Source organism: Clarias gariepinus, chromosome 6 (genome assembly GCF_024256425.1).
Source record: "Clarias gariepinus isolate MV-2021 ecotype Netherlands chromosome 6, CGAR_prim_01v2, whole genome shotgun sequence".
Taxonomy (NCBI): domain Eukaryota; kingdom Metazoa; phylum Chordata; class Actinopteri; order Siluriformes; family Clariidae; genus Clarias; species Clarias gariepinus.
The window spans coordinates 12,339,914-12,356,116 of record NC_071105.1 but is presented as its reverse complement, the minus strand read 5'-3'; the positions used below and the strand labels follow the sequence as shown (position 1 = coordinate 12,356,116).

The following is a 16,203-nucleotide window of genomic DNA, read 5'->3' as shown; positions in this document are numbered from 1 at the left end:
TTAATGACTAATATTAATCTGAGATTATTATTATGTGCTGTTTTATTCATACAGGAGACAATGTATTACCGCTCATAGTGTCGTCAAACAGGCAGCTGGAACATAGCAACAATGAACGACATCTAAATACAGACTGTATTTATAAGCTTCGAGCCATTGTTAGTAAATGATGTAAAAACACGTATTAAATGAAACTAATCATTACACACAATTCCTCTGAACTAAGAATTAGTAGCTGGTCAAAACCTGGTCATACCCTTCATAATCTCGCAGGAAGTCTTAGTTCTTTTTTTAAATTATTTATTTAAAACAAGGCACATTACTAGATAGTGTATGATACAGAAAGAGGAAGCAGATCATTGATCATGTCAAAGTCCACTGAATTATCAGACCTGTTTAACCATATGTGAGAGGCTGGTTCAAGGACACACACACACACACACACACACACACACACACACACACACATGCATTGTTAATCCACCAGCACTGGCAGCATTACAAATGTACACCACCTGCACCTTGGCAACAAATTCAACACAGGTGGAACAAAGGTCAACATGGACCTGTGCGCCGAAACGCTCTTTTGCTACACACCTGAATTGGCTGAATGACAAAGAATCGGAAACCCTGAGCAGTGTGTGTTTCGCGAGACGACACAGGATACAAAGCAGCCTTTTGGTTAGGATGACTGACTTTGAAATATAAGGTGTAACTTACTGTTGCAGCTCAGATTATTTAAAGAACCTGGGTACAAGGGCACAATTCGTGTCTATAAAAGGAAAAGGTTCAGTGTAAAAAAGAAAATGATTTAAAACCTTCCTTTGTGGGCGTGTTTTGACTTAGAATTTCACTGACCTGGACAAAGCAGCTATTAACAACACACAAGTCTGACAAGAGCTAGCATTCAGCTCTGCACCATGGGACACATGGTTGTGGGTGGGCCTTACTAAGCAATGTCCCTGCTTTGATGGGAAAGAACAAACTTTCACTCACCGGGTCGGCTGGACCGCAGAATTCTCTGAACTTTCTGGGGGCATCCACACAGTGAATCTCCAGGGCCATGCAGGGTCCAGAACACAGCTCAGCCACCATATTCTGCAACACCAGCAGTCAAGAGTTAACAAGACATTGTTTGCTCTACCAACCATATTTACCGGTGAAAGAGTCTATTATGTTCTTGAAATTGGATATATGATAGCCCCTGCACAACTACGAAATGGCTAGAGGTTCTACTTGATCTCTAAAGAAATACAGAAAGAAAATCAGGGGCAACAATCCTCGCTATTGTTCCAACATCTGTCTTTTGTAATAGTTTCAGTTTACATTTGATGTTAATCTTCTTGGGTGAATGCATGCCTGTAACTGTATGAGGAAGGCAGGAACTGAGGCATAGCATGAGGAGGATTATTAGCGAAATGTGGGATGTTCTTTGAAAAGCCTCATAAGATGCTGATAAAAATAAAAAATAAAAATAAAAATTCAACTACAAATGTACAGTCTCACCCTCAAAAGCCCTTGCACATGATGTGGCTTTAAAACTGAATGAAGGTTGCACAGGTTACATTCTATATTTCAACATCCATTGCACAACAATAGTCCTTTTTTTCTGTCTGATTACTTTCTGAGAAGGTATTCAGATATTTTTCCCCCTCATACCTGATAGTGATTTTCTCTTTTTTTAAGTCAAATAAATCTATTCCTTTACCTAATGTAATTATCATTTGTTCCACACTAATATAACGAGACAGCAATTTTCACAAACTGAAAATGAATTTGAGCATGACAGCCAGTTTAGTAGAGATACCTTCTAGTTTTGGTTCATCACAGCAGCAGGAATTACACCAGTGCATTTCCAGACTAACACCCAAACATCTTACAGTCATACCAACAGAACCACTTGTTTCTTCATAGCACAGACCTCATGGTGGTCGTGCATAATTTAACACACACGAAAATGCAAAACCACAAACAATTAAAAATCTTCATTAATTGGAGCACCTGTACCAAATTATCAGCCAATTATTTGGCATCAATGCAATGCAGACCAACAGCAAAAATCAGCATATGGAAAACTATCATCTCTGTGACCTTAAACATCGTATGATGGTTGGTACCAGATGGGCTGGTTAGAAACACATCTGGTTACACTCCTGTCAGGCAAGAACAGGAATCTCAGCCTACGATGAGAATAGGATTAGCGGAACTGGACACGTGAAAATTGGAATATCATCACCGGCTTTAAAATATAGTACACTATAACCTTGGATTCCAGTTTGGACTTATACATGCATGATTTGATGTTATTGTACTGCTGCTACATGATTGGTCAATTGGATAGTTCTATAAATAAGCATATGTACAGGTATTAAACTGGATTGTTATTAATAAGTTGCAAATTTAAGATGGGAACAACATAAAAGTATAAAAGGAATAAATGCAAATAAAATAAGTGATGCATATTATAATGCATATAATTTAGGATTTAGGATAATTTTATTTCTTTCTACAATGTAAAGCAATGCTGAACGCATCCAAAATATACAATAATCTTCTCTGAACAGTTGATATTGAGATGTGTCTGCTACGTATGCTCTGTAAAGCCTTTGTAACAGCTTCAAATTCTCTAATTTGAGGTGCTGTTGATTTTTGAGACTGGGAACTCTAAATGAACTTCTTCTCTGCAGCAGAGGTAAGTTTTGGTCTTATGAAGGACCAAAACTTGAGGCCAAGGCCTGGGATTGTCTTCATGAGAGCGTGTTTCATCGTAGTGCTTGACGGGTTTCGCAAATGCAATTGACATTACTGTTTTTGCAAGAACCATTCAAAAACAGCTGACATTCGTGGGTTAAAATAACAACTGACCGTTCCTGTCCTGCTGTTACTACCTAATGTCATATGTGTTATCTTATAGTTTCATTTTGTATTGTTCTGGGATGTACACTTACTGTGTACTCCGTGACGACGCCTTTATAAACTTCTAGAAACTCCTCTGTATTTGCCTGATCCATGTTGAACTGTAAAAATATAAAAATGGAATTAAATATGCATTTAAACCAGAGAGAAACACACAATACTAATATTTTATTATTATTAAAAGGATTTAACAACTGACCAGGAAAAAATAATGGAGGGGGGGAGCATACAACAACATCAACATCGTAATTATAGATGAATACTGAAGCTAAAATCTTTGCATTAAGCTCAGAGGGGAAAATAGCCTACCTGATTATATAACCACCTTAGGCAAACATTAAAATAGACCACTATTATACTATGAAATCCAATATGCATTTTATTAGGAAAGATTTCCAACTACATGCATAATAATGATCAGCAAAACAAAGATTCTACTGAACAGTTCCAGCTCAGGGCATTTATTCTGTACTGTGATTCGCCATAAGAAGAAACAGCACAGGAACAGGAATGTAATTGGCCAGGGCACAATTCGTGTCTATGACCAGGATAGAACATAAAGGGAGAAAGAGGAGTCTCTCTTTTGTAACATGATTTCATGTTCTCTGGAAACAGGGCTGATTAGTTTGCACAGCTGACATAGACATGTTTAAAGTTTAATGATTCTTAGGAAATTTTGCAGTTTAAAAAATATTTTATTCTTGTCACTGATAAATGGATATCCACTACAAGAAACCACATCCCTGAAAAACTTCTCATTCACTGAGATTCTTTAAAAACATGCAAACAAACTCTGTGAGGCAATGAAAGGCATCATATTACAATTATTTTAAAATTGTCAGTGCACTGACCATTTGCAATGCAGAGATCTCAAATCCAGCTTCTGTGATTGAGGCAAGGATTTTTCCAGTCAGAGCTGTGAATGCAACATAGGTTCAGTCCAACAAACATTTTACACAGAACAAAATGAAACACATAAAACATTAGAAAATTTCCAAATGCGTGCAGTAACAGGTAACGTACAGGTGCTACAGATATGGCCTCATTTTCCTTTCCTGCTTTCTGTACTGCTGTAGAAGACAAATCCACAGATTCCTTAATCTTCTTGTTCTTTTGCACTATGCAGCACAATGTGTGCCTTACCGAACCATTTCACGCACACTCTGCTCTAGTATCTGTGAGTAACATATGAGTCATCAAGAGTGACACCATGAGACTCATCACACTACACCTCATGCAATGGGTCATGTTGTCACCTTTAAGATGGATTCCCCTTCCTCAGCCATATCCAAGATAAAGTCTTGAGTCCAGGCTGTATTTCTCTCCTATATCATGAAAACTCTACACACCGATTCAGTCTAAACCCTCGTTAGTGAACTGATTAATATGCAGCATTAACGCGTCAGACAATGAGGTGGCTGAACATGGTGTTGTTGTAGAGGAGGTGTATAATAAAATACCACAATAGAGATAAAACAGCACCTAGGGGAAAAAAAGCCTGTTTTTTTCTCATAATTCTTCACGACTGTGACTTTGACAGATGTCCAGTTGCAATTTCTTGGCATGCTTTGGGAAAAAAAAAAAAAGTATGGCAATAAATTATCCTTACAAACAAGCTGTGGGTCTTTCAGCAGACCTTTATCCTTCTGTTTAACTAGCAGAGTTGTTAGTGACTGTTATACCAAACTTCACTGTTCAGTTGATTGTAAAATCTTAGGAAAACTTTAATCCTGGTTAGCCGAATGTTTTCGTTTGAGCTTACAGCACAGTCTCCTTTGAAATAAGCATGCAGTGATTATACTAGTTAAAACCCTCTCAGCGGTCACCGTGTTTAGTTAAACCACAGTGCGCTGAATTACAGTGCAGAAGAAAACTCTCTAAAGAACACAAAAAGGCTAAATTTCCAAATATGACCTATACCTAAACAAGAAGGACTTTCATATAAAAATAATTATAAAAATAATAAATATTTTTTTAAAGTATGTCTAGGCTGTGACTAGTCAAATATGTACCTAGGAACCCACGAAATAAGTGGTGGTGTGAGATCAGTATCTGCTATGAAACTGACACTTTGCTATAATAGCATGTATTCATTACTGTTGCATTGTACACTGAAGAACAGAATGTACAATCCTGGTGGTGAAACATAACTTAATCAACACATTACACAACCCTGCAGAATCGAGAGGTCTGTCTGTGCAACTAACCATAAGTTTCTACATCTAGAACCGAAAAAATAAGATCTGCAATATTTTTTGTTGCAGGTTCGGTGTTTTGTTTTTTTTCCCCAGTATGGCTGCAGCACCACCTGTGGAGAGTCTGTGAGCCTGCAAATGGTACTGTCAAGGTACCTATATGTTCTCCCACAGCATCATCATCGAGCCACAGCCGCGTCGTCTGTGCCTAGATGCAAGCATGCCTGTTGCTAGGCAATTGGGTTGGGGCTGCTTAGCAACCGGATTCTCTATTCCAGGCATGAGCAAGCTCTTTCAATGGTAGAGAGCATTTAGTTTAGCTTTAGTCAGCCACAGTGTGTCATGGATCATATCTCTCACGTGATCTATGATAAGAAAAGTGCAACTATTGCATTAGGCAACCTTTAGACTAGTTAATTTCCATTACACATACATTTGGGGATTAAATCGGTTTTTTAAAGCTCTCTATATGAGCTTTACTATTAGTTGTATATATATATATATATATATATATATATACACACACTTTTTTTTGCATATAGCATGACACTTAAGAGGGCTTAATGAACAGTGTTATATTACATGAAAGGCCACTAGTTACATAGTATTAATGACTTCAGTAAAAATCCATACAATGGTTTAAATATTCATGTGTTTCTGTCCTAGGCTCTCTCCTGGTGAAAGTATAAAATATTGCTTCCCATGAGGCCTTTGCCAATAAAGGTGAGTAAATGTTTAGCCATTTATGATAGCGTGTAGTCTATAGCATTTACTTGATGCATGCTCTTCTATACTATAGCATGAGCCTAACTTCTTTATCTCCAAGATTTCTCATAGATGTTTCCTATTTCATGTTCTCTCCAAGCCAAGCTGAGCAAATGTATTCAATTCATAACCATTCATATGAGCTCGTGTTGACAGGGTGAAAAAAAATGCTAACAATGGTGAGCCCAACGGCCAGCCTGGATATGAACAGTTAATAAACAACAGCTGAGAGATCATATTATGTGTAAGCCCAACATAAAATAAAAGCAAAGCAACAAAAGAAAGATGAGCTGCCACCAGCAAAATGATCACAGAAGCCTATAGATTAAGCTCTACAATGACTTCTGTGATATACACTCTCTTGGTAGAAGGGTATGGCCAGCATTTGCCTCTCTTGTCATAGATCTGCTGGGCACCAGCCTTTTTAATCGAATAATAATATAGGCTTCTGTCCCTTCTAAATCACCAGCTGTCAGCATCTAACCTTGTGTCCTTCAGACCACTCGTACAGGAGGTCTTATAGTTAACTGTTAGAGAGAGAGAGTGAGTCTATGTGCGAGTGTAAATCAAAGAGAAGGGGCGGGACATTGGGTCTCGCCAATATATCTGCCAACACATTGTGAGAAAGTGAAAAGTTCTTCCTTATTAGCACAAAGTACTCTCAAAAGCGTTTTTTTTTTTGTTTGTTTTGCCAACAACATAATTTGACATATCTACTTTATGGAAACGTAAACAGATAAAAAAAGGCATAATAAAGTCATCTATTTAGGTTACTCTATAATCTTGCCTGCAAAATTAATGCAGTCGATCTGCGAAACGCTTGATAAAATCTTAATACCCAAGTTTGCTTTTCACGTAATTTCATCAAGTTGTACAGTGCCATTGTATACGTCATAGTTAAAGGGACGCTAAATCTAATCATTTTGTTTGTAATTCGATTCTGGCTGGCATAACGAATCTATGGCACGAATCTATGGCACTGTTGCATCATCAACAGTGAAGAGCGCTTACTTGCTCTGCACTGATGAGGACGGACAAAGATTTAAAATGTGTAAAAGACCCATTTAACTAAAAAATAATAATAATAAACAGAACTGAACGAATCAGCGAGTCAAAAGATTAAATGTCAATCATTCCGCTATTTATTTATATTTAAGCCAATGTGACAAACATCAAACATTACAGCACACTTTCTCATCACCATTCTCATCACGTGTATAGTGCTGTTGTAGATCCTAATTTACCTTAACTCCCTAACATTGACACACTATATTTAAGTCTCACTTCTACACATGAACCTACACTTACATATTTATGTTTTCCTTTTCTGGACCATTGCACAAGACACTTTAATAAGTCACTTTAATAAGACACTTTTTATGCATATATGCACACTCTCAGTCTTCTTCTCTTTTTTTTTTTTTTTACACCAAATTACAAAATTTTTACAAATTTATATTTTTTCTCTATATTGTGCTATATTGTAAATGTTCTTATTTGTACAGTATATTTCTATTTTTATCCTAATTATAAGCTTTAATTTTCTTTTTTAAGGTCACTGGCGGTCGTATAAGCATTTCACTGCATATCATACTGTGTATGACTGTGCACAGTATGTGACAAATAAAATTTGAATTTGAACTAGCCTATATGGGTTTATCTGGGACAAGTAGCTTACCATTGAGGAGCGAAAGAGTTAATTAACTGACCTTTACGATTCCACAGAGTGTAGGAGTCAGAAAAATATTCCTGGACAAGGCCAAAAATATGCAGGGAAAAAAATAGTAGGGAAGACAATCCTTGCCAAAATTTTGATACACAATTATCTAGTAATTTACATATGACCGAATTATCTGTAAACCAGTTCCTGTTCGAAGGCACAGCAGAATACAGGGGGGGAAAAAGACAATGACCTAATTTTCAGTGCTTGTGCTTTTCTTTTTTCTTTTTTTTTTTACTGAATATTCCCACCCAGGCCAATTTACCCACTACAATGTGAAAGATCAACTCTGGGCATGCTAGTTATTTAAAATCCCCACCCTCACCTTCATCCAGAGGATTTGAGATTTTACAGGTCACTGCTCTGGTGGCATGCTTCATGAACAGGGATCAGGAGAGTGATTTAGAAAGGGGAAGGGGAGTTAGGAGTATGTTGTGGCTTTAGAGAGAGATATTCAGCATGGCCCAAGGAAGAAAGGATATAAAAGATATTAAAAGAGGGGTTTAGCAGAGAAGGTTAGCAAAAGTATATTAAAAAGGGCATATTTTAAAGTAGAAATGGAATTAAGTGAAATGCTTGGTACAACCGTTTGCATACACAAAAAAAGTGGTGGTTACCACATTTAGGATGTTAGGAGTTAATTCTTGTGCGTTTTAAGTAGAAACTGTCTCATTTGCTTAGTGTATTTAACTAAAATGCCGTTTGTAATTTTGTGAATAAATAAGGTTTTAATAAGGCGCTGGTTGAAAAGGGTGTGGACTTCAAACTGTACATGTGATAAAACATCTTTTTAAACAAGTGCTAGATTTGTCTTCAAATGCACACTTTTGCAGACACACCCTGTCTAATTACTACTAGTATCCAACCCAGATGCTCTGCCCACAGGCTACGGTTCGTTTAAAGTCTTATTTCTGGCCAAATTGAAATAAATTAAATGTCGCAAGTTTTCCAGTAATCTACAGGAAAAGGATTGTGGTTGGTCATTTGCCATGTCAGTCAAATCGCCACTTTTCTTGAAAGCAGTCAGGTCTTTGTGAGGCTTATTAACAAAATGTATCATACTCTTAAGAGATTATACGCCTTTTAATGCTCACGTTCACGCTGACGCAGAGTCTGCTTAAAACTATTTAGCAGCTCACACTCCAACAGATATTGAAATGAAAATACTTTGAATATTTACAAGCTACTGCCGACAGGCGGACTGCCGAAGCAGCAGACACGCTCTCAACAACGTCAACAATCATATTTAAGAAAAACATATTGCATTTAAAATTAAAAGTGCTAACTCCTGCACAAAGATAATCGCTCACAGGCATGCAAATCCAATATTCCATTCAATTCAACTTAATTTTATTTCTATAGCGCTTTTAACAATTGACATTGCAGTTTTACACTAATTTAAGTCTGTTTATTCTGAATATATAGGTCAATATAAAGGTTTGCTGCACTAAAAGAATGTCAATCTATATTCTGCTGAGACAGAAAACACAACAACAGGAGCAAAAGCAATAGATGTCCCACATGTGAGATATATATATATATATATTTGACATGAGATATTTGTTCAACTTGAGAACACTGTGCATATGCATGTGTGTGTGGTGCCTTACCCTCCGAGATAGCATGTGGTTTGATAATGCAACAGGTAGACTCTTGGTATTTAGCTGTATTGGAAGGGCCATGACCTGCAGTTGAAGGAAAGAAGAATTCCAACTCCTGGAAAGGGAGAATCAAAAAATGCTAGAATATTATTTAGCTATAACTTAGATATGCAGACACAAACTAATTTTACCAACAGTTATAAAGTTTCATCTACTGTGTAACTGAATGAGTAGTAACAATGTATTTGTTGCAGTTTAATCCTCTAAAGCAGTACCAATAATAATCATGGCACGTATGGTAAACTGAGTAGCCTAATAAGTTTGGATAAATAATCAGAAGTGCACTTTGCACAAACCTATCTTCAAAAGCTTCCATGGAGTTTGAATAATGTCAACAAGTCATTTGTGAATGTGAATTCGAAAACACAGCGTTTCACAATGTTACACAAACAAACGTCATGCCTCTCCCAGATCCTATTCCACCACCTGGCAAACTGAATGCGGCATTTTGGGGAGGGGAACTACTTGCCCGGGCTAGACCTCATTCAATGACGTTTGATACGATTACATAACTACTTTCATTCAAAACTAAAATGTAACCTCATTTGTTCACGTGCTTTTATAAATGTTCCAGTAAAGGTTGGGTAGCAGTGTTGAATCATTTTCATTTATTTGAAATAATGATAGGCTTCAAGATGCATATGCCTTCCTGCACTGCCTCAGTTGCAACCACGTGGAATCTTTTGTAAGGCTTGGCACTACATGGCATCTTTCCAGCACCTCAGAGCACTCGGCTCCAGCTGGGGGTTCAGGATAGGAACTTGGCTATATTTAAAAATAAAACTTTAATTAAATCTGACTTCAGTTAAATGAAACCTATTCAGGCTCTAAAATGGATGAAAATGTAGCTATAAAGGGCTAGGGTAAAAATAAAGAAAAAATAATGGCTTGCGAAAGACAAAACATGGCTGAACAGTGAAACATGTTAACATTGAATTTTTAATTCATTACAATTCAATTTTGTGTGCAACTTTTTGAGGCTACCAAAAAACCTTCTTTATCTTCTCTTTTCTAAAATCCTGGATCTTTTATAATTTTATCGTATTAAGAATGGCATAACTTTAAACACCACATGGCCAAAGGTATGCCCTGACCACTGGAAAATAAAACCCACTCTCACATGCTCTCTGAATATCCCATTTCAGATTTATTTCTTCTTTGTGTTATAATAACTTCCACTTTTCTAAGAAGCATTTCCACTAGATTTTTGAACATGGCCGTAAGTATTTTCCCATTTCTACCACTAGGGCATTAGTGAGGTCAGGCAACATTATCTGGGGTTCGGTCAATTTTTTTCTTTCATCCCTGTTCAGTAGTTGAAGGTCTTCAGGGTTATGTGCGGACTACTCAAGTTCTTTCACTCCAACCTCAACAAAACATACAGCTCATTGGTGCGCAGGGGCATTGTCATGCTGGAACAGGTTTGGGCCTCTTAGTTCCAATGAAGAGGAACTCCAACACTGCAGTATAGAAAAACATTTTAGACCACAGTGCATTTTCAACTTTGTGGCAACCGTTTGGGAGAAGAAACGAATGAGATGGTCAAGGGAGAATACCAGTGGGATGGTCAAGTGTCCATAAACTTTTTGCCATGTGTTGTTTGTATAATCGTTAAACGGTGTGGTTGCTTGCATTTTACATGTTAATAAGGGTTTAGGGAGTGGGAGCTAGTCTTTATGCAATTCTCATGAATAAGAGCCTTTGTTCTGAGAGAAGTGTTTCTTTTTAAATACCCGTGCTGCAGATGCCAACGAATCTGACCCATGGCCTGCATTTTTCGTGCCATCTGTTCCAAACTGGGCTCGCAGGCTGGCTGGAGCGTCTTTGCCTGCCACACCAGAGTCAGTAGGACCCAAAACTTTTCTCCATACAGACACAGCTTCGTCTCCCATCAGCTCCATGACAATTATAGGCCCAGAGCTCACAAACTGGACCAGGTTACTGTTTAAAAAAAATGTGTGCATGTTCAAAGTAAAAAACCTCACAGTAAAGAGCATTATATTGCTATAAAGTTAAACATGCTGTACATATTGCTGTTTTACATTATGTGCCTTTTTTTTTTTTTTTTTTTTTACATTTTCTGCTTCTTGGGCCTGAAAGTGTAACAGTCTGCCTAGTTGTAAACATGAACATTGATGCATAACAATAAAAAATAACTTGATCTATCTTTTAATTGATCAATATGAAGGCAAGGTCATGTACAATGTCATTATCTGTGTCTTTGCAATGCTCTCCAGTGATTCAATGGATTCCAAAGATGCCAGTTCAAAAGTCACACAATGATTTTTACTACATCACTGCCTTGGGGGGGTTGGGGAGGGGGTTGGGGGAGGGGGGATTGTGGACTCTGCAATGTCATTGAATGACACTGGAAGGTAAAGGAGATGTCCCAGAGAGAACATGCAAAGTCAAACGGGCTGTGATGCAAGAACACTGGCCTTTAAAGTACCTTTGAAAAGCTCCAGTAAACTTACACGAGTGAATCATTCACTCAGGAGAGACTTACTTGAAAAAAGACTTTGACTGATGTTCCATGTAAAAGTCTGCTGCCTGCTTCCTGTAAGAATGCCATAAAAGTACACACAGTTAATAAGTGATCCAATGAGCCCGTCTTACTTCTATAACAAGACCAAGGTCTGCAATGAGAACCATTTGTTCCTATTCATTAGTCAAGCAATCTTAAAATCTTAATTGTTTTCTAAATCAATAAGAAAGACGTCCATAAACTGATTGAGCTAAAAATCCTGGAATACATTTTCTTATTAACCTAACCCATCTAACATGATGGTACACAAAAATTTGCACTACGTCTTTCTACTATCACTACTAGTGTAAATTTAAAAAAAAAAAAAAAAAAAACTGATAAAAAGGTTGATAGGCCTGATCTCCCTAAAACAATATTCACTCGAATAATTCCACATAGCCTTCTGGGAGGAAAAAAAAAAAAAAAAAAGACTCAGCATTTTCCAGTTTCCTACAGTCACTATGTTTTATTACTTAAAAGGTCAGTGTTAAAAAATAATAAAAAAATAAAAATAAAAAAATTATATATATATATGAATACAAATTCTAAAAGGAAAAATGGTTTCAAATTAATATGCATACCATCTCATGCTGAAGGTTAATATGCATACCATCTCATGCTGAAGGTTATGCAACGTTACACAATGGACCTAGAAGTCCGTTAAATAAAACCTGTGTCTGTTAAACATTTTTCATCTAAGTGGGGGAAAAATACATACATCTGTAACTCAGTAAATTGACATCTACAGGTGTAATTCCAATCACGCAGATTTCTAAAGTTGTGCCATAGCGATTTAATGTCTTACCAGATACAAACATTTTAACAGGAAGAGACTGAACATGCAGAATAACAGAAAGAGCAATGGAGAATAACGTCACACTCATTAGACCAGAGCAGCTGTCTCAGCACTCTCAACCACAGTTAGGAGTAATAACAGGAAGAAAGAACAATAACAGATACTATACACTGTACGTACATATAAGCTATTTTTAGTGTTTTAGTTAAGTACTACTTAAACTGGGAGCAGATCTCGGGCTCTTTGTATCAAATCGATATGCCATGTGGTTAAATATAATCATTCCTCTTTAAAAGTAATTTGACATATTAAAATTTATATATCAAATTACTTATTAAATATATATTAAACTATATTGACCTCTGTGTCAGAAGCATTTGTATGCATTTACATGTGTGTTACATTATGCAACCTACATGGACTTAATTAATCCTTAATTGATAATTATTACACTATAGTACAAAAGAAAAAAACACTAAAGAAAAAAATTATTTGATCACCTTTAGCTTAGGGCACGCAATATGTTGGCCAGTTCATGTGTGAAAAATTATTTCTTCATGCTCCCAGGACCACTCTTTCACAATTTAAGTCCTGGAATATGCTTGTGGCTTCAAGTTTGTGTAAAACCAGATCATAACACTGCCTCCAGAGACTTGTATAGTGGGCAGTATGCATGATGGCTGGATCGCTTCCCTTCTTACCCTGATGCACTGATTGCTTTGGAATAGGGTCAGTCTGAACTCATCAGACCACATGATATTTTTCCATTGCTACAAACACAGATCTTCATGCTTCCCAACAAACTAAAGCCGTCTTTTCGAAGGCTTCCCACTAACAAGTGGTTTACCTAGTTCTCATCACATTGTGTTCGTGGAAATGCTCTTAATTTCATGATTTCTACTAAGGATTATTTAAAATGCAATTTCACAAAGCGATTAAGATTTATAATTTGACAGTTCAGCACTATCCTTGCAGGTATTAATAATGTGTTGGACAGTTTTATACCCCAATTCCAGTCATTTCAAATCTCTGTAGTTGTTGTCTTTGCTTAATGCAGCCCAATAATCTGACCCTTCTGTACCAGCAACGTTTTTTTTTTTTTTTTTTTGCCAGCTAAGTGTGATAAATGATGGGACAATTTTTATATATACTGTACATGGACTGTTATTTTCACTCTTTGATCATAATGTGACAGATCCACAGGAATAGGAAACAATATTTAGAGGCATCACAAGTGATTTAACTAAACAAGGGAAATGAACAGGGCAGTTTCAACTGTTTTTCCTGCAACTGACTGTGTTTGTTTTGCAACCTTATTACAAAGCCACCACACTCACCCTCCCAACCCTTCCTGGAGATCCACCATGGCTCAATTGCAAATCCAACCAGTAACAATCTGCCTAATCCAGCTAAGCCCCGACTTTAGAAAACAATGACAAATTGGATCAAGTTTAGCGGATGACCCCTAATATTCACTGATCTAAACTGATCAATCTGAAAATACAAGTCACATAAGTCACAATGGATGAGACTAAACTTTAATGTTTATGCATTTGCACTTACAACATTGACAAATAACCCATCCAGTCTGTGCTGCCAGAGCTCTCAGTTCGTGGGAGAGCTCTGAGTAACATCAGCTATATATAACATTACAATTTCAGACGGCTCTGTGCAAACGCCCCTAGCAATTTACCTGCTTTGCTGCTACTCTATAATAGAAAGCATAAAAGTCTATGTCTAGCCTAATACATTCAACAGTCATGGCTGAGGAATAGTCGTGATGGTGGAAACAAAACAAAAAGTAAAGCAATGGTGAAATGTACTTTGTTCAATCATCCTTACATTGTGCTTGAGTGAATTCCATTATTGATCAGCTATGTGAAAACGATCACGTCTGAAGCTGTGGCTTGCACATCACTATCCAAACACTCCAGCTAGTTTAAAATAGGATCAGTTTAGAAGTGTATGACAGTCAAAGAGGCTAATCGTGACTCGTGTGGTAAGGCAGAGTTTAATACAGTGTAGATGTTACATCCTTTATCCATAATTAAGCTATAAAAAGCTTCTAAGTCACAATGTGCACTTTCAGGTTAAGAAATAACCATTTCAGCTTATCCGTATGAATAATGTAATACATAGGTGCACACAGTCAACGTTTGGCATATTTACTGCGCTGATTATTTCTGCATCTGTTTAACAGCTTGGCTGAAAAATCACTGAAGCTGTAAATTAAATTCGAACAATCTAAAAATTGCAGTACTGAACAGAAAACTAGATGAATACATTTTTTATTTCTTAGCTGCCTAGTGAAAATGAGCAGTCACTACCACTACAGCGCTTTTCCTTGCAAGAGGAAGAACAACCAAAGCTCTTATTGTGACCACTCTCTCTCAGGCACTGTATGTTAACTGGGACAGGTTTATTATGTTTTTCTTTTAATAAAATAAAACAAAATAAATAAATGACGTTGTGTTTTTTTTTTTTTAACTCACCCGGTAAGTTTGGTCATTTTTGCCTTGGTGACTATAAGGCCAGCATCATACACCATCTGAATAATGCTGCCCACTTTGGTCACGGCATCTGGCTTAATCATAGCCAATGTCCTATTGAAGAGAGAAGTAAAAAAAGAAACGCAAATGATACATCATGCTCTGTGAGTTACTGTAAAAGAACAAAACAGCAGTATAACCCTCCAATTATATATAGGTAAGAATTACAAATTAATTTAAATGCTGATCTGTGTATAACTAAAAGGGGCCTTCAAGTCAAACCAGGGCTTGTCATGAAATTTCTTGGGAATGAAGGTGTAAAACCTGAACGACGAGTTGGCTCTGAGCCCACTTAAGTCGTTCCCATGAACATTCAGTGAGTGGAACGCCTAATCCCTAAAAAAAAAAAAAAAATCGCCTGATAACATCTCACCAACTTGCAGAAGAGACATCAATCTGTGGGAACCGTACACACAATCATACACCAACACCACTTGCACATTATTGGAATCATCACATCCCTTGTACAGTCCAGACCTCTAAGCTCCAAGTCATTTCCACATGTTTGTGCAGCGTTTCAGACGTGAAGCAGGCAGTCCGATCATGACTCAGACATAAAGACTTTCTACCGTGATGGGATCCAAACACTAGTGAAATGCTGAGATAAGTGCATTAGTGTTGCAGGGGATTATATAGAGAAATAAAGGTAGGTTTTACTCTCATAACCGAGTTGTTACTCTGCACAGTCAAAAGTCCCGGTTCGACTTGAACACCCCTCATCTATATTGTTGAAAGAACTTGTTCTCAATTATCAGAACAGTCTCTAACTTAACACACACGCAATACATTTTCTAACATTTTGACTGTTTGCTGCTAAAGTGCTAGAATTCTCGGCATCAAAAACACACATTTTTTCCCTAAAGAGAAAACTGTGGTGTAAAATCTATCCTTGCTTTGCCAATAGCTTGTATCTAATGAGTCTGTGGAGTATGCCCATCTACTTCTTTCTCTCTGATTCACTTTCATTGGCCGTAGAGCCGTGATTAATGTACCTCTCATCCCTCCGCTCTAAGAGAGCTCGGCCAATCAGCTCTCTCTAGACCTTCAGCTGCGAGATGTTACAGCATCACCCGGGAA

The 16,203-nt window shown here is 37.2% G+C and overlaps 1 protein-coding gene across 2 annotated transcripts in view; it reads right to left on the bottom strand.

Annotated features, from left to right (window-relative positions):
* The window catches only part of nme7 (NME/NM23 family member 7), a 43,917-nt gene that overhangs the window by 20,571 nt on the left and 7,143 nt on the right, over window positions 1–16,203 (bottom strand). Inside the window, exons 4-10 of one of the 2 annotated variants that reach the window (XM_053499320.1) lie at window positions 15,070–15,180; window positions 11,764–11,814; window positions 10,991–11,198; window positions 9,207–9,312; window positions 3,768–3,832; window positions 2,949–3,017; window positions 997–1,098 (exon numbers count right to left, since the gene is read on the bottom strand). In XM_053499320.1, coding sequence (XP_053355295.1) covers window positions 997–1,098; window positions 2,949–3,017; window positions 3,768–3,832; window positions 9,207–9,312; window positions 10,991–11,198; window positions 11,764–11,814; window positions 15,070–15,180 — 712 coding nt within the window. The remainder of the gene's footprint in view (window positions 1–996; window positions 1,099–2,948; window positions 3,018–3,767; window positions 3,833–9,206; window positions 9,313–10,990; window positions 11,199–11,763; window positions 11,815–15,069; window positions 15,181–16,203) is intronic. The other variant, XM_053499321.1, reaches the window with a different exon arrangement.